The 19,270-nt window shown below is 38.6% G+C and overlaps 1 protein-coding gene across 1 annotated transcript; it reads left to right on the top strand.

The window, feature by feature from the left end:
• The first annotated feature begins 76 nt into the window (after positions 1 to 76).
• sympk (symplekin) lies at positions 77 to 17,032 on the top strand. The gene is made up of 27 exons (XM_084724466.1): positions 77 to 232; positions 577 to 705; positions 1,467 to 1,532; positions 1,738 to 1,791; positions 1,952 to 2,025; positions 2,138 to 2,264; positions 2,405 to 2,654; positions 3,106 to 3,276; positions 3,455 to 3,694; positions 4,511 to 4,662; positions 4,761 to 4,911; positions 5,752 to 5,974; positions 6,061 to 6,211; positions 6,328 to 6,563; positions 7,427 to 7,508; positions 7,600 to 7,713; positions 7,809 to 7,956; positions 9,028 to 9,188; positions 10,768 to 10,876; positions 11,031 to 11,131; positions 11,229 to 11,319; positions 12,627 to 12,728; positions 14,275 to 14,462; positions 14,688 to 14,864; positions 14,959 to 15,048; positions 16,069 to 16,254; positions 16,670 to 17,032. The coding sequence occupies exons 2-27, from the start codon at positions 643 to 645 to the stop codon at positions 16,832 to 16,834; spliced, it is 3,672 nt and encodes a 1,223-aa protein (XP_084580592.1). The 5' UTR covers positions 77 to 232; positions 577 to 642; the 3' UTR covers positions 16,835 to 17,032.
• Positions 17,033 to 19,270: the final 2,238 nt, after the last annotated feature.

The raw sequence follows: 19,270 nt of genomic DNA, 5'->3' as shown, positions 1-19,270 counted from the left end.
GGAAGAACACGCCGGGGATGTGTCCAGCAGGTGGCAGCCGCCTCTGTGATGCGTGTTCAACAACCGTAGAAGAAGAGTGACTCCACTGTTTCTATGAAACATGGCAGCTTCCCTGCCAGGAGAGAACAGTTATTGAGTTTCTAGACTGTATTAAACACCCTACATTATTAGCCTGTCACACTAGTCACGTTTTATGACTGCTGCTACGACGAAGTAAAGAGCGTTTGTAGCGGTAAGTAAATGCCACATATCAGTCATTATACATTAAACAGTTCGCTCGGTTAGCAGAACGGTTAGCAAGGGGCTAACGCGCCAGCTGAGAACAAAGTGTTTATGGCTGTGATACTCAGCAGTTAAGCCTTGTTATTAATGTTTATAAATAATATATTTAAGCATTTAATCAGGAAGCGATATCTAACAAAGAAGTGAACTGGTATGATCAGTAACGTGTAGCATGCTAACTCAAAACTAACCTTTCACTTGCTAATACTCTCTGCACGTCATTGTAAGTTAATTCACGTGTTAAGATACAGCTTCACATAACTTCCCTGTTTACTGCGGTTATATCTTTTACAGGTTGCAGTGTTTAAAGGGATTTTACAGACTATGTTGTTTACGTTGTGAGCGAAGCAGAACAACATCATGGAGGTTTCGTCTGAGGAGGGGGAAACTCCTCATGTCATCGACATGACCACCAGTGAAAAGGTAAGCCTTTTACGTGTAACTGCATCATGTGTAGATCTGGGATTCATGTTTATATAACAAAGGCATTTAATAACAAGGCATTGTGGTGGGATAAACCAACATATCAGTGACGTTATTATCAGTCCACGACCTTCTTACTACATACTACTGACATTTGTCTGTCTGGTACTTTATAGATATATTTTAGAAGCCTAGCCAAGCGTGGAATATGCATTTTAAGATAATTACTGTATTGCAGTCCAATGCAACAGCAAAGATTATCTCTTATCCTGCCACTAAAATCTGCATTACAGCTGTGTGATTTGATTTTCTTAACATATTCACTAGTTGTAGCTACAGCATTAAACAGGGATTTCCCAAAGATCATGTCACCCACCTCTAGTTTTTATTAAACCGTCATAAACAGAAAATATTGAGTCAGCAACGTTGGTCTGCTAATGAATGAAGCTGCTGTCTGCTCAGTCTTTGCTCAGTCAATAAATGTTGATTTCTCCATTATATTTAGCACTGTTGTTGTTGTTACAGCATAGATGTGTTGCACAAAATAGAGTTGTGTAATGTTGTAATGTTTTTTAGATGATTAAGTAGAAACTTAAGAATTAGTTTCAGTAATCAGTGTGTGAAATGTTTGAAAGCAGCTCTTTACATGTTCACAATAAGGAAAGAGTTTTGGTTAGGTTTCAGTCAGATTTTCATGTAGTGACAATAAAAATAAATTCCTATACAAAAAAGAGTTTGTTCAGTTTACTTTTTCATTCCAGGTGGTGGATCTTCTGAATCAGGCTGCCCTGTTACCAGCAGATGAGAAGCTAACGGTACTCAAACAGGTTTGTAGTCTGTTTTTACTGCTTTGATGTCCAAAAAGAACTATCAGTTAAAGCAGTTTCACAGTCAGTTTGGTCACTTTTCATTGCAAGGAAATGGGACCCATCCTGGGTCTTCCCTGCCTTTCTGCCCCAGTGTGTTCTGGGATATGATCGAGTTACCTACAACCCTATCAATACTGAATCAATTAACATCTATAATTTTCAGGTCCAGGAGCTCATCATCAATAAGGATCCTTCCCTTCTGGACAATTTCTTGGATGTAAGTAAACCTGTATGCAGTTTTCTTGTCAGACCTGAAATACATCAGTTATTTTAATACAGAAGCTCAATTAAGGGTGAAATGGTGCATTACATCAACATGGCAGTAAACTAAAACTTTGAATCTTGATACATTTTTCATTGGCTTGTCCATCCTACAGGAGATGATCGCCTTTCAGACTGACAAGTCTATCGAAGTGAGAAAATTTGTCATTGGTTTCATAGAAGAAGCATGGTGAGTTATTTGACAAGTCCTCCAGTCTTGTAAATTTCATGTTTGTGAAAGACTGTGAAGAATGTGTGTCTTTTGCAGCTTTCTCAATCATTTCCTGTTTTATGTTTTCCAGTAAAAGGGACAATGAGCTCCTTCTCAGACTGATCGCCAACCTGAACATGTTGCTGAAGGATGAAAGTGTGAACGTGGTGAAGAAAGCTATCCTCACACTCACCCAGCTGTATAAAGTTACTCTGCAGGTAAACATCATTTACAGATTCACTGTGATTTCTTCCGAAGAGTAAATGCCGTAGCTCTAACGTAGTCTATTTTTTAAAGTTACTACCACCAATACCTGCTGTGTTTTGACACCCTTACTCTTCTCTCTCTTTCTTGCCAGTGGTTGGTGCGCTATAAAACAGTATCAGAGAGGCAGGAGGCGTGCTGGGATCTGGTCACACAGATGAAAGGGGATGTTCTGGCCTTGCTGGACTCTGAAAACGACGGCGTTCGCACTCATGCCATCAAGTTCACAGAATCATTAATCATCACTCTGTCACCGCGGACATCAGACTCCGACGTCCCCAAACGACAGGAGGGTGACATCAGCCTGGACAAAGTTCCCAAAGATCACTCGTACATTCGCTACGGTACAGATATTTTTATGTTATTAACATGTTTTTTAGTGTGGCCCATTAAAGGGTAGCTTTTCAACCCAGATGGTATTTTCACATGTTTTTGTGTCTAAGTGACTAATAAGACAGCAATTTTTGAAACTGGCCCAGTACTGAATGGGAGCGCTGCAGCTGTCAGAAGCAACCTTTACACTGTTCCAACAATCACCAGCTCTGGTTTGGGTGTAATAAACCCTTAATTAACTGGTAAAATAAGCACTTTTAGTGGATGTATTTTGATGGTGCACAGTTGCCCGGAGAGATTAAGTTGCAGCTCAGTTTTGTGGCTGACAGCTGTAGCACTCTCCCTTGGTACTGGACAAAAATTGTTGTCTCCATTAGTCACTTAGCCACCAAAACATGGGAAGAGTTACCCTTTAAAGCTCATCTTTAAAAACTAATTTGTTGATGATGTTTGAATGGACAGATGTTTTATGTGAGGAGGGAAAGACTGCACTGGAGGGGCTGCTGAAGTTCATGGTCCACCCGGCCATTTCCAGCATTAACCTCACTACAGCACTTGGCTCCTTGGCCACTATCGCACGTCAGAGACCAATGTTCATGTCAGAGGTGGTGCAGGCTTATGAGACGTTACACGGTAAGTGCTTCTGAGATAGTGTTGTGTCATGATCCAACCATGTTGCATCAGCCTGATATTGACACAAAACAAAACAGATAAACATGTGTTTTACATTCTTTTACAGTGCAAATCTTTATGGTCTATACATTATTTGACTCTACACAGTGATATATTAAATAATATTTTCCCTTTTTAGCAAACCTACCGCCCACTCTGGCCAAGTCTCAGGTCAGCAGCGTGCGAAAGAATCTGAAGCTGCACTTGGTGGCGGTCCTCAAGCATCCCTGCAGCCTGGAGTTCCAGGGTCAGATCAGCACTCTGCTGCTGGACCTGGGGATGCCTCAGAGTGAAATAACCCGCTCCACACCCGCGCCGCGTGAGCAGCGCAAAAGGCCTCGCCATGAGCAATACACAGAGGGAAAAAAGGTCAAGATGGGTGAGTAGTGATCGCAGTTCAACATTCTGATTTGATATATAGTCATTAGACTGTTTATTGCCCTGCTGTGGGGAGAATAGAAAGAGCTTATGGGTTTTCAGGTTTGAATTTGCTCTATATAATGATATGTTGTTTTTAGAACTTTGCCATGTCACATATTCTGATATTTATTTATTCTTTATTCATCTATTCTGACACTTGTCTACTATTTCTACAAGTCTGTAGAATCAGTGTGGCATATTTATCAGGTTCAATGCCAAAATCTTTAAATCGAGTCAACAAACTTGGTGGAAATAATATAGTCTTAAAGATAATCTTAAATATACTGTAATCTTAAAGATAAGGAAATGCCCACTTACTTGGGACAAGTAAAATACCATGTTGGGCTAGTAAATCTGACAACCAAAAAAGATCTAAACTAACTGAACTATTTTGATTGTTGGTTAATCATAAATGTAATTTTTCATGCAAAAATTGTTGTTGTTTTCAGCCTCTCAATATGGAGGTTTCCTGATTTTCTCTATTTATTATCATATTAAACTGACTATCTTTGGTTATGGACTGACAAAAAAAGACATTTAAAGACACTTCCTTGGACTATGAAAAACAGAAATGGACATTTTTCACCATTTCCTGACATTTTATAAACACTGCACTTGTAATTTGATAACCACTAATAAATAAAACAGTATGTACAGAGGCAAGTAAAAATTGAGGCAAGAAGATTTCTGACCCACTTGACCAACTGGACAAGTAAAAAAATCCATTAACATTGAACCCTGGTTGACATCCCGTATTTTGCTCCTTTGCATTCAGAGCCAGCCCTGATTGAAGATGATGAGGACAAAGAGGAGCCGGCTCCTCTCTCGGTTCCTAAACCAGCTGCTGTTCCAGTAGCACAGTCTGCCATTGACCTCACAGCGGAGTTCCTGCACCCGCTGCTCAATCCTGAGAATGTTGCCAACCTGGTGAGCAGTGGTGGCATTTTTTTTTTTGGTTTGTCTCCCCGCTTTTAAATGCCACCGTGCAAAAGCTGAGCTCACATCTCCTCTGCCTGCTTGTCTAGGTTCTCATCAGCATGGTGTATTTGCCTGATGTCATGCCAGCATCCTTCCAGGCCACATACACACCTGTTGAGTCAGCAGGTACTGATGCCCAGATTAAACATCTGGCCAGGCTGATGGCCACACAGATGACTGCAGCTGGAATTGGTCCAGGTGAGCAACAAAGACATCACCATGAAAAGGCCTACAAAATTAGGGCATTTTGTGTTTTATTTTGAGTACTTTTTGACTTTTAAAGGAATAGTTTGACATTTTGGATATGCACTTATTCGCTTTCTTGCTCTAAGATGACAAGATTGACCACTGTGGTATCTGTCCACTATGAAAAACACAACAAGTTGTGCTTTAACAGAAAGTTTATGTGATGGACTTCTTCTTGGCAGCATTTTTTTTACCCTCCAAGACTGTTCCTCCTAGTCCTGTTCTACTGTGATTGGCTACTTGTTGCCTGGTGCTAGCTATGAGCGAGATAATTAGAAAGGAAGTCGTGTTGGATGAACACAGGGCTTTCACCCAGTGGACTGAGGTTCTTGTCATAAGTGAAGCTAAATGTCACCGTGGATGTTTTTCTACTTTTTAATACTTAGTTTTCTACTTTTTTATACTTAGTTTTTAAAATTCACTTCTTCACATTTCTTAGCTGGCTGCAGTGACTTCCTGGATTCTGGTCATCATATTGAGGTTGCCAGGCAACCAGCAGAGACTTTTTTTTCTCTAAGAGAAGAAGTTTTTTTCTTTCATGCTCTTCTTTTAAAGCAAATGTACATTTTCAAAATATAAGTTTTTAATTTTTGATTCAGAACAAGAGATCTGCTGGCAAATGTTATCAGCAGATATGGGTTTGCTGCAGATAAATTAGTATTGATGTGTATTGCAGAAACTAGTTAGTAAATATTTTATTGGTGGGAATTTCTGTATATATTACCCTTACTTTTGATATAAATTTCAAGTATGTATTTGTGTTTTTTGTTAATTTAAACTGTGATATCTCAGGACTTGAGCAGTGTAAAGCCAGAGAGGATGATGCAGGCAAAGAAGAAGGAAACGAGGAAGACTCTGGTCTTAAAGACCAGCTTATCAAGCGCAAAGTGCCAGCTGTGATGGTGGGACAAGCGATCTCTGTGGTGGGAGGTTACACAGAAAAGACTACAACAGAGGCGGCAGCTCCCACAGTCAAGAGGCTCCCTGAACCCATCCTTCCTACAACACAAACCAAGTGAGCTCTGGCACTAATACGAAAACATGACAGGAGTATTGTAAGCTGTCAGACTTCTTACCTGGCATGATTTTGTTCTGTTACAGACTGGCAGGCGCAAGTGGGAGAAAAAAAGTGTTCCGACTGTCAGATGTCGTCCAGCCTTTATCAGACTCGCAGATTGAAAAGTTGACCTCCAAAGCGATCAAACGCATCCTGCATTCAGAGAAGGCGATTGCTCAAAGTGGCATGTCTCATGTAAGTGATGACCCCATGGTTAACTTCTCATTTTATTCATTATGGTTGAGTAGGTTTAATGAGCACAAAAGAAGCTGCCTGTTTAAGAGGATGACCACTCTGAATCTGTCGGGCAGGTCCGAGTGAAGCTCCTCTCCAGGCTTGTAACGCAGTTTGAAGGGATGATGAAAGAAGACGTGCTTGAGTTTATTCTGGATGACATCAGGACGAGGAGTGACCTGGCCTTTTCTCTCCTCTACCAAGAGTACAACACTTACCTCAGCCAGCTGCCAACTGGGCTGCTGGACAGCTACGACCACTGTCTGTACACTCTGCTGTCAGGCCTGCAGGAGAAACCTGAGCAGAGGGATGGGTGAGACAAAATACTCATCACTGTCACGTGTTTATTTCTCTAGCTGTTATTTAAAGACAGGGGTTGACTTGGTGTACTGATTATGTGTTCTATAATGACTGAAAATGATAAAACACAGCTTATTGCTGATAAACATACAGTGAGCAAAGAAACAAGCTCATTATTGTGTAGCCTGATGCAATTCACACAGTTAAGAGGGGACAAAATACTCACTGAGGGGTTCCAGTCCTCTCCATCTTTTGACATATTTAGTTAAACTTAAAACTATATCTGATACCCCTTAGCAGTGTTTTTCAATTTAGGATACTTAATCATTGAGACCAAAGTAGGACTGAACAATTAATTCAAATTTTATCAAAGTACATGGAGGTAGAGACCTTTACAATGTAGCCAAGAAAAACAGTTAAATTAAAGCTTCTTAACACAAAAACACCAAAGAGAAACTTGTATAAAAGTGGCAATAAGAAGTACAAAACAATAAAATTTGGAGAACAAAGAAAGACGTCAATAATAAATCAAAACAGTTAAATTTACAGTATATGAATCAGCTACAACAGGAACACCTGGAAGTAAAATGTCATACATTGCCCTATGGATAAAAATGAGGAAAGCTTTAAATTGCTTTCCATGATGTTCCATTAATATTTGTTAAAGTAAATATTGTCATGATGCAGAGGTGTCCTCTCTGACAGATCTACAGAAAACATCTTTGTTTGATAAAGATCCCTGCACAAAACACACCGTGATCATTTGAATGTTTTTCAGTGAAAATTAGTCTAATTATTTCAAAATTCTTATCCCCTCTAATATTGCAAATCAGCCAAAACTAAGTGCATTTTGTTTTAATGTTCTGTCTCTGTCAGACTTTTCACCAAACTCGTCCTGGAGGCTCCCATTATAACAGAGTCAGCGTTGGAAGTCATCCGACGTTACTGTGAGGACGAGGTAAGTGACGTGATGAAGACAGAGCTTCTTGTACAGACCTGGTTCCCCAAAAGTCCACTCAACCGTTGTGCCGGTGTCACCTTTGTTTCAGTCTCGGGTGTATTTGGGCATGACGACTCTGAAGGAGCTCATTGTTAAACGGCCCTCAAGGCAGTTCCAGTACCTGCACGTCCTTCTGGATCTCAGCTCACATGAAAAAGAGAAGGTGGTAACATTTCTTGTCCATATTTTATTCACGTGTAACTCACATTCTGACAGTGGGATTTTATTTCTCTGTGGTTGTCATGTTTTTATTTTCAGGTGCGGACCACCGCCTTGTCTTTTCTCAAGCGTATGTATGAGAAAGACCAGCTCAGGGACTACATTGAGAAGTTTGCACTGAACTACATGCAGCTTCTGGTCCACCCAAACCCTCCATCTCTGCTCTTTGGGGCTGACAAAGACACAGGTTAGGAATATGTGTGGATGTCTTCACTTAGCTTACATAATTTTTACAACTATTTTTGACACTTGACAGGTTTTTTTTAGCTTGCATATGTACTTTGAGCAATTCCTTTAACCTATTTACACACTTTTACAGCACCTACAACTACCTATTGCATTTACTATAACACACTAAACCTTTTGTAAGGTCCACTCCTGACTGTTAAATGAACTCTGACTACCACCTTCTCAAATGAATGAGAAAGAAAACATAATGTGCAAAAAACGAGGGAATAAATTATGCCAATTTGAAATCAGATTTAATGTATTCAAGGTCTTATTTCCTAAATACAATGTGTTCCTGAATGTTTGAAGCATTTACTGGTGCAGTTGTCTTCTACATTTAGATATAAAACTGCTTTGTAAATTAAGAAAAAGTAAATGTATATATATCAGTCTAACTGTTTGGCAGTAGCACTACCTCTGCAGCCCACCAGATGGCACTAAGCACCTTCAGTGGGGATGTAGTTACAGCATGTTGTTTTTATTGAAGAGGTCCTTAGTAATGTTTTTGACATTATAAGAGCACCTTTTTATAATGATGTAAGATATTTAGTTTATTAGAGTCAGACTCAGTGTTTGTGGTCCAGCTTCAGTTTTGCTGGACAAGAGCAACTTTACAATTAGCATGTCTGCAGATTTTCACAGCTTTTCTGGCAGTATCAATAACTGCTAGATGCACGTAGAAAACTTCTATGTTAACACAACTTTTCTATTCAAAGTGAATTTTCACCAGACATATGAAAGTATTTTCTTTTTTAAAAGACGCTGCCTATTCTCACTGTTGTAGATATGAAGTTTACTTACTTGTTACATTTGTCACATGCCTGCAGGGTTGGACAAATTACTTTCAAAATGGTCAAAATGTATTTCAGTACATTTGCTAATAATTAACTTTACATTATTTTTGGATTACATCAATAAATATAGGGTGAAATTGTCTAGCTTAATATAGAGTTTTATGTTCATTGTTAGGTTATGTTAATTTGTTATGTTTTGATTAATTAATTAGCTAATTGTACATTTGTTGAGACAGAAGTGGCTGCCCCCTGGACTGAAGAGACAGTGAGACAGTGTCTGTTCCTCTACCTGTCCCTGCTGCCTCTAAACCACCAGCTGGTCCACGAGCTGGCTTCTGTCTACACCGAGGCCATCGCTGACATCAAACGCAGCGTGCTTCGTGCAATAGAGCAGCCTGTAAGTCCTGATGTTCATTTGCCTTTTGGGGAATACTCAATTTTTTTTGTTCATCCAAAAGAGCTCAGTGTGAAATTCATTGTCCATGCTATATGTTTGACACAGTTCAGTCAGTTTTTCAGTATTCAGTATTAATCAGTATTAAGTAAGTCTTTGCACTCAAGTCCAAAATAAGTCCAAAACTTTCAGTTTCAAGTCTTAAACGAGTCTTAATGTATCAGCGGGTTTCCGGCGTCATTGAGTTACAGAGTTACTGGTGTGGACTTGAGTCACAAATGTGAATCCTCAAATCAGTTCATTTTCCTGAATCTTGCACTGAACATTTCCTGAATCAATTTAAGTTAACGCTGTTCATTTTCAGCAAGTCTGCATTTAATTCCCCAGATCCACTTTGTTTGAACCAATCAGAAAGCATCCAGTCAAGTTGCAGGAGAGAACCATAAAGAACTACAGTCTGTTACTGAGCTCCAGTTGGGGCAAAAGATACCAATAATTATAAGTTACACAAAGAACAGTTAGACCAGGCTCTGTTGTTAAAATGTCATTACACTTGGTAAAGAGTGCATTTTGACTTGTTTAGGACTCAAAACTCAGAAGTTTAGAATTTAAGAATTTGAAAGACTTGGAAAACAATGACTTCATCCCACCTCTGATGTTACCATTGTGTCGCTGTCGCAGTTCCTTTTTAGTCGACCACCTTGTAGTTTTTCAACTCCAACCAAATGAACTTTGGTATCATTTTTTCCAACTGGAGCTCAGTAACGTAATGTAATGTTACTTGTTCATGGTTCCATCCTGCAGCTTGATTGGATGCTGTCAGATTGGTTCAAAGTGGACCTGAGGAATTAAATGCTGACTTGATGAAAATGAATAACATTTATGTTAGTTGATTCAGAAAATGAATGGGTGATGAATGGTTTTAAATCAGACTTTTTAATGGCTTGGGAGAAGGCATCAGGTATTTTAAAGTCAAAAGATTAAAGTCTGAAAGAAGTTAAGAGTCCACACGTGGTGTTTGAATATAAACAACTCACTCCAAACATCTAGGAAAAACAGAGCCACAGTTTGAGTTCCTACCAAGAATATTTAAAGCTGTTTTAGATTAAAACAGTGACATTTAAGCTCAGGTGACATTGAATTTTTTTGGCAAGACAAGAACCAAAAACAGATTTAACCCAAAAACACAAGATTGTGTGGGTATAAATGAGCAGTTATGCATGTCTGTAAATCCTAGTATGACAAAATCCACTGAGGGCAAAGTAAAGTGGACTGTTGGACCGTACAGTATGTTTACGTAGTTTTTTGTGTATTTATAACCAGTTTGACCACAAGAGAAGGTGAATTAGAGCAAACAGTGCATGATGCAACTTCCTCGCTGTGTTCTAGACCAAAATAAGCAAACACACCTGTGGCCTCAAAACTGGAATGTCGTGTAATTGTGTCATTGCCTGAGATGTTATAACAGCAGTTTCATGATTTGTGAGAGAACTGTGTGTGTTGCGATGCTCCTCTTGAGTTGTGTTGTCCTTGAATAGTAGTAGTAGTCAAGTTGTTTGTTTTTCCCCACTTTTTTTTGTAGATCCGTGGAATGGGGATGAACTCTCCTGAGCTGCTGCTCTTGGTTGAAAACTGTCCCAAAGGAGCAGAGACTTTAGTTACTCGCTGTCTGCACATTTTGACAGATAAAGGTAAAAAGAAATGTAAAAAACGACAGGACACCTTTCATCTGTACAGGAGGATTTAGGTCAATCAGCACAAAATATTGCCGAACACTGAACAATGAAATAAAGTCTAGATGAGACGTATTGATGAGTAAAACAAGTCTCCCTGTCCTCCATCCAGTGCCTCCATCTCCAGAGCTGGTGGAGAGAGTGAGAGACCTTTACCACAAACGGGTGCCGGATGTGCGCTTCTTAATTCCAGTCATAAATGGACTAGAAAAGGTAGAGTGCATCCTGACTCGTCTTACTAACAGATGATAATTATTAATTCTTTAATTTGAATCAAAAACTTATTGTTTTGTTTACTTTTCTCATGTAGAATGAAGTCATCCAGGCTCTCCCCAAGCTGATCAAACTCAACCCGATTGTGGTGAAGGAAGTGTTCAACCGTCTCTTGGGCACTCAGCACAGTAAGAGTCACTGATGTCCTCCACTGGTGGATGTCACCTTCCTTCTTCTTACACTAAGAATGCTGTGCACATGATAATGCATTTTGTCAAGCACTGATTCTTGTTTATAGTTTTATTTTAGCTTATAATAAATAGAAAAATTAAGTTTTTAATATAAAAAGTTTAATTAGTCTATCCTCCCTGTTTCTTATTTTATTCAACACTGGCTCACAGCAGTTTGCGAAATAGTCAGGAAATGTTATATATTAGATTTGTGTACATGGACACAAATGTTCCCCTCTTTTGTGACATCCACCGTCATTATGCAGTCAAGTTAGCAATAATAAATATGCAACATCCAATTACACTTTCAAAATAAAGTAAAAGTAATCCTATTGGTGTCACACAGGAACTGAACTCCAGTGTCATGTCTGTGTTTTTCATTCTGACTATTCACAGAAATTAGTGATAATTCTTGGCCATGTACATGATAGGATTGGTCCAGGGATCAGCAACCTTTACTCTCTAAAGGCCGTCTTTGGAGCTGTAACTGTTAAATTCTCCATTTTGCTTTGAGACTCCCTTTGAGCAAAATATATTTGTTCATTGCTTTTTTCTTGGACATAAACACACATCATCAAAAAAAGGACTTGAGACATAAATAAGCTGCAAGATACACCTGCTATCCTGCAGAAGCTGGTGTAGACAGCTGCACTGATTAAAATGAGAGTGTAAAGTCAAAGGCTTTGTCTTCGCTAAATGCGATAATATCACGACATTGTGTTCCATTTGACATTACTATCTTACTTTCATTACCTTTAATATCACAATCCAAATCATATCCATAACATCAACTTCTCTTACTGAGCACAGAGCAAAAGAGGCATGTGGAGATGCGAGGTGTGAGGTCCGTGGAGATAGAAACTAGTTTATAATTAAGGATTTAAAATTCACTCGGCACTCTTGCTGTTTAACAGGGCACAGTGGGTGGGCATGCCACTCCACTGGAAACATCTCTAAACACACAAAAGGGTTTTCTAGAGTATAATAATTCTAGAGATTATTTTTTATAATATCTTAGTTCTGGTAGGAAGTTAAAATCGCCTTATTATCAGCAAAGGAAAAAACAATTGTTGATCATGCCTTCAGTTGTCAGTATGAGAACCGTTGCCGGCACAAGCCTAGTACATAAATTTATAGATTTACTTAGAATTTCCCTCTGTGATACTGGGCTGTATTATTTTAATTAACAAGATTTATTCTTGGTTTCTACAGAAAATTCTTTCAGGTGAAGGACTCTGATGTATTATCACTCTTTATTCTTCCAGGTGAGGGAAGCTCGTCTGTGTCCCCTCTCACCCCTGGTGACCTGCTGATTGCCTTACACAACATAGACTCATCCAAGTGTGACATGAAGTCCATCATAAAAGGTCAGTGTTCAGTGACTAAAGCTTCAAGCCGAAACATGAATTTAGCAGGTTCATTAAATGTCTCTTTCAGTGTTTCTGAACAGCAGTCTGTGCTTCAATCTGTTGTTGCTCTAATCTCTATGTAACATCGCTCCTTCAGAGGTATGTCATTTTTATATTTTATTCATTTACATTCAAAGACTGATTCAAAAACACCATCACTACCAGGTTTCAGAGTTTGAATCCAGCAAAAACCAGCAAATAATTAGCTTTTATGCAGGTTATCCATTAAACGAACCTTGGAATGAGCTTTTTGACATTGTGTGGTGAGTGATGCACACATTACTCGCAGCGTAATTGCTGATAGGGCTGCAACTAACTAATTATTTTTATAACCAATTAATCCACCAATTATTTTCACGATGATGGACCTCTAGAGGTCATGAAAAATAAATAAATAAATTGTTTTTATGTTTCAGGTTTATAAATTTGAACTAACCATAAAATAGTAATGATTTTTTTTTAGAACTAATAAAACAAAGCCATGGGATTTAAATTAAGTGGTATTCTTCATTTATCTGACCAAGTTTAACATATTTGGTGACTTGTCACAGTAACATTGAAATGGTTGGTTAAATAAAGGTCAAATAAATAAAGGAAAAACAACATATTCATGTTACTTCTGTTGTCCAACCAACAAGCCAAAACTCAACATAAACAACAAAGAAGAGCAGCAAATCCTCACATCTAAGAAGCTGGAACCAGCAAATGTTTGACATTTTTGCTTGAAAAAAATTATTATTCGAGTATCAAAATAGTTGGCAACTAAATTTCTTTCAATCAACTAATTGAGTAATCAAAGGTTACAGCTGTACTTGCAGACAGTACATTACATGACATTGCTGGCTTAAACAAGTGTAAATGCATAATATAGAAAATTCAATGGCAACACAGCTCCTAGATGTTGAGATACACTGTTCAGTACAAGAAAAATAATACGTTGGTTTTCAGTTCCCCTCAAATCAATATCACATAATGTATAATGGCTCCGGGTCTGTAATATAAATGAAATTATGCTCATTTGAGCACAGATGATCCTTTTCAGCTATGATGGCTTGTTTCATAGTCAGTTAAAAAGTCCTTGTAGTAGCTTAAGCAGTCGCAATTTAATACTGATTCCTCCTACATAAGCAAATGAGACCATCAGCAAGGACATTGGCTATTTCTACTTTGTTTCTACTTAGTTATTAGCCAGTTAGCTAGCAGTTGTTAGCTGTCTGCCACTGGGTCGGATTCTCCTCAAAATCAGATGAAACAAGCTTGTGTTTACGTTTTCACACGCAAAGTTAGCAGAATGCTAGCTAGTTAAAACGAAGAAGGAGGAGATTTGTATTTAGATTATTTCATTTGTTGCATTTGTGGTGGTCACAGTGGAAATACCGCTTTTGTCCACAGGGGTCTCCATAATCAACAAAATCTGAATGTTCTTTGTAGTAGCTTTAATCGATCAGTCTCTGCTGCATATACAGGACAGGTGGCAGTAAAAAATCTTGCGTCTGTACTACAGCTACCAACCTGTGCTTTGGGGAGAAGAACGTGTACACGTCAGAGGTCTTGGCGGTGGTGATGCAGCAGCTGATGGAGCAGAGTCCTCTCCCCATGCTGCTCATGCGTACCGTCATCCAGTCCCTCACCATGTATCCCCGACTTGGAGGCTTCGTCATGAACATCCTGTCCCGTCTCATCGTCAAGCAGGTCTGCACCAAACTCCAGCCAAATATTTATGTTTTTTTTTCATTATCTCTCTCTGAAATGTCTGTCTACGACATGATTCAATTTTTAAGAATTTTTCCGACCAATATCAGGCTTTAGAATCTGAGAAATTCAGCAAATTAGTTGTACTTGTTCGCTAATTAAAAGTGCTCTCCATATTTCATAATTATCACTTTCTGCTGTCTAACATTATTTTTCGCCCTGTAGGTGTGGAAGTATCCCAAGGTGTGGGAAGGATTTGTGAAGTGCTGCCAGAGGACGAAGCCTCAGTCGTTCAGCGTTCTCCTGCAGCTGCCGCCCGCACAGCTGACAAGCGTGTTTGAACGCTGCCCGGAGATGAGAGAGCCTCTTCTACAGCATGTCCACTCCTTCACACCTAATCAGGTCAGAGCCGTTTGCAAGTTAACTGAACTTCACTTACAGTCCTCTCTTTGAATTTCCTCGTGTACCAACTGCTTCTGTTTTTTTGTGTTAACAGCAAGCTCACATACCAGCCTCAATCATGTCAGTCCTGGAAGCAAATAAGAAACCAGAACCGAAACCTGCAGAGCCTGTGGTAGAGAAAGAGGTAATTATTGACAGTATTATGATGAACTTGAATTGTTTTTGTTAATTATCACCAGAAGTAACATTTTGTCATTCAGTGGTTCCTCCTCCTACCTCTTGTCTCATATACTGTTTTTACACTAAATAGGTGTCAGATATATGCGGGGGGGGGTTTTGTTGTTGTTGTTGTTTTTTAACAAAGCTAAAAATAAGTGATTTACCCTTTTCCCATTGCCAGTAGTTTGCCTGTAGATTAACTGATTAATTATTTTCTTAATTAATCGATTAATAGTTATTTGTTTTAAAATGTCAGAAAATGGTGAAAAATCTCAATCATTGTTTCCCAAAGTCCAAGATGAGGTCCTGAAATGTCTTGTTTTACTCAAAACCCAAAGATATTCAGTTTACTGTCATAGAGGAGTAAAGACACCAAAATATATTCATATTTAAGAAGGTGAAATCAGAGAATTCTGACCTTTTTTTCTCTTAAAAAATTACTCAAACTGATGAAGCCATTATCAAAATAGTTGCAGATTAATTTAATAATCGATTAATGTTTGCAGCTCTGACATTAAATTAAATAACCGTAGAGCCCGACCATCAACACACACCACTACATGGAGTTCAGATGCCTCTCAGACACTGTGACTGCCAGTGTTCTAGCTTCATTTAGGGCCCAGTTATCTCACCACGTCTATCTCTACTCAGCATGCTGCTGCTGCTGCTGTGGCCACAACACACACACAGCTAAACTCAATTCTCAATTTATTCTCACCTGTTTAACGTGCTAATCTCAGTGTGCCAATCATTCTGGAAGAGACCAAGCCCAGAATAGCACTCACAGCTTGCCAACAGGTTCCCCTTTGCACCCGATCACTGCGTGATGAATTACAGGTCTGGCCAGACCAACTGCCCCAAAACATCATTCCCACCTCGCTACAGTAATTTATTGTGGTCCACTTGTTTGATATAACAGATATAAAATAACCAATGTATTTATTAATAAGTTGTTGTCATATCCTCCTCCTTTTTTATCACACAGATGGAACCAGTGTCTGCCCCAGTTTCTGCAACAGCTGAAGAAGAAACTTCCACTGTGTCACTGCAGGAGTCTGAGACGCCAGTCCAGCAACACCCGGCCGCCGACATGAAAGATGACGAAGAACCAATGGAGCAAGAGGAGTCAAATCCAGTGATTCAGGAGGAAACTGCTGACACGATTTCTCAGGTAAGATCAATTAATTTTTATTATCTTTTGGACTAGACACAAAGCAGACAGTTTAATGCAGGACAGAGCATCTGAATGGGATGAAATTACAAAATCACGGTCCTATAGGGATCCAAGAATTGACCTCTTGAACTCTTGAATTCTTTTCAAAGTCTAAAGTGGTTTTTAAAGTTGCAGTTTTCCCACATGCATTAATTCAAGGAGATATATTTAAAAAAATATATAAGGTTGTAAAATATGTAGCTTAAAGATTTTTGGATTCACGTGCACCATAATCAATAAAATAAAATACTCTATGCTGCCCTAATTTATCAGTGGATTTATTATCACAAACATTTGATCAATAATAGAGTATCCTTAAATTTTACAATCCACAATAGACTAAAACTGGAGCTAAATAAGTGTTTTTCTTCAGGAGGACTTGGCAACAGAAGACGACATGCCATCAGCTCAACCAGAGCCAGCTGAGGAACCAATGGAGGCGTCTCAGCCTGAATCTTCAGACATCGAGGAACCAGTAAAAGATGTCGAAGCTGATGTCACAGGACCTGAGGCTGGAAGCAGTGAAGACGTAGAATGACCGCTCACAACATATGCACTCAAAACAAATGAACATTTCTCCCCTCTGCAAACATCCCACAGGTTTTTCAGCATTTCTCACCCAGAAATATCTCTGCGTTCTTTTTGTATTTGTAGAAAACAGATTTTGAGAAAAAAAAAATCTAAGTAATTTGCGTTCATGTTATGATGAGTTGGTAAATAAATCAACAAAACCATGGTTTACTGACTGCTTCAGCTCTGTTTCTTCCATTACTTCCTTTTGTCTCAGACATCACAGATAAGTGTTTGGTTTTGACTGTCAGGTGTGATGAGTAGTTAGTGGTATGTTGCAGCATGTTTAACAGAAAATGTCTGTTTTTTTAAAAAAATGTTTATGTGCATGTATATATTGCTGCAAAAAAGGAAAAAGTTGTGAAAAATGACTCCTCAAATCATACCACTGGTTTCTGAGCTCCAGGGTTTGTGTCTTGATGGGAACTAGGCCATAAATACCAGTTTGTAAAGCATAGAATGGACAGTTTTTGTTTGTACTGTCGGCATTAAATTGCCATCTCTTTAGCCCTTAAAAGGAAAATCTGATGATAAACAGCAACACAGGTTTGGTCGTGTAAAGTTCTGCAAGCAGGAGAACTCTGCTTTCTTGGTCAGTATAGCAGCTCTGAGAAATTAATTGCTTCAGCTGACTACATTTACCATTACCTTAAAGGGCCTTCCACACCAGGAATGATAATTATAAATACAATATATTGTTTTAAAAAAACGTTCAAAAGGGTCTAGACTTTGCCATCCACTTAAGTTAGACTGTTTTCAAACAATAGTTATTAACTCTTCCAGGTGTAAGCACCATGCTATGGATCATATGTGTGTGCATGTCTGTGTGTGACCAACAAGGCAGAGGTTTGTCCATACCTTATCTCTCATACTACTGGACCAATCAACCTAAACAAAAAAATGCACTTTTATGACTGTAGGTTGAAGGATCTCTTGCAGTTGGGATGATTCACAATTTTTGAAAAACCTATATTTAACCTGTACGGACTGACTCCTCACTCCTCTTACCCAGCCAGTAGGGGCCATGAGTTACCAACAACTGCTAGGCTAAAAACATGGCGTAATTAAATAACAACATATGTATACAAATGTAATTGTAATCCATTACAGTTATGGAGAAAACAAATGTTATAAGAATACAGCTGCTAATCAAAATCATAGCAATTACAAAGGGATTACACATCTGAATTTTCTTTTTTGGGTTCACTCTTATAGTTGTTATAGTTATTGTTCTTGGTGTGGGCAGCCCTTTGGATAAGTGTCCATCTGTCACCATTGTCACGTCTTAATGAATGTCCAATGAATTTTTATATTTTATAGTTACAGTAACATTCACTGGTATGACTTTGCGTATGTACTAAAGTTTCATGTGTGGGTTGCTCTGTGAGCCACAATGAGCATGAAATAACAGTGAATATCCTTCCATTTTAACTGTATTGTATATTTATGTTCTTGCCATAAAAGACCTTTTTCCCAACAGCCATTTAGCAGGAAGTGGCAGGGTGAACACAGGTGTTATCAGTCGTACTAATTAAGGTTCCGTTCCATTCCATTCAAATCAGACAGTCAGGGTGCTGCTACTGTGCGTTTTGACTGACTGGAAAGGCCCTGCTACACTAAATAGGCCAAGACCTTCATTAGTGACATTGGTTAACACCAGTAGTGGACAGTAACGAAGTACATTTACTTGAGTACTGTACTTAAGTACATATTTTGAGTATCTGTACTTTACTTGAGTATTTATTTTTTTGGAAACTTCTGACTTTCACTCCACTACATTTCAAAGACAAATATTGTACTTTTGACTCCACTACATTTGTAGGAAGGTTGTTGTTACTTTTTGACTGAGCTTTGAAGTCAGCTGTCGGTGTTTTTTTCTTTTCTAAAATGCAGTTGGTCACATGCTGTGTTCCTCACAAAAGGAAACCAATCACAGTAGCTCCTCTCAAATGGGATTGATGTAAAAGTGGAAATACATCATCCAGGTGCTCTCTATAACAAGAACAAGCAAGCTCTCCCTCTTTCATTCAAACAAAAAGCGGTAATGGTGATGGCAAGAGAAAGACACATTTAAATCTCAAGATGTTATTATAATTATTCATTATTCCAGGTAGCTTTTAAAGTTGGATTGTTTTTATTGGGGTGAAAAATACAGCATAATTCATGTATATATACTGCCTCTGAGGACAGAAAGAAATCTCAGTTATTTAACAGACTTGGAGAACTCCTCACAGTTATCTTCAATCTAATTTTATGATGTGATTTTAATACAGTTACATCAGAAAATGACAATAACTGTCCCTTTTGGTTTTGATTGTATTTCTAAGCTAAATTTTTTATAGGTGTTTCTATAAGCTTTGTGTAGCAGAGTGGTTCTACAAGCAGGTCAGTGCATCATCAGATG

The sequence above is a fragment of the Lutjanus erythropterus genome, chromosome 8 (genome assembly GCF_056507025.1).
Source record: "Lutjanus erythropterus isolate fLutEry1 chromosome 8, fLutEry1.hap2, whole genome shotgun sequence".
Taxonomy (NCBI): Eukaryota; Metazoa; Chordata; class Actinopteri; order Lutjaniformes; family Lutjanidae; genus Lutjanus; species Lutjanus erythropterus.
Note: the sequence above shows the minus strand (reverse complement) of the source record. Positions and strands in the feature narration are given on the sequence as shown.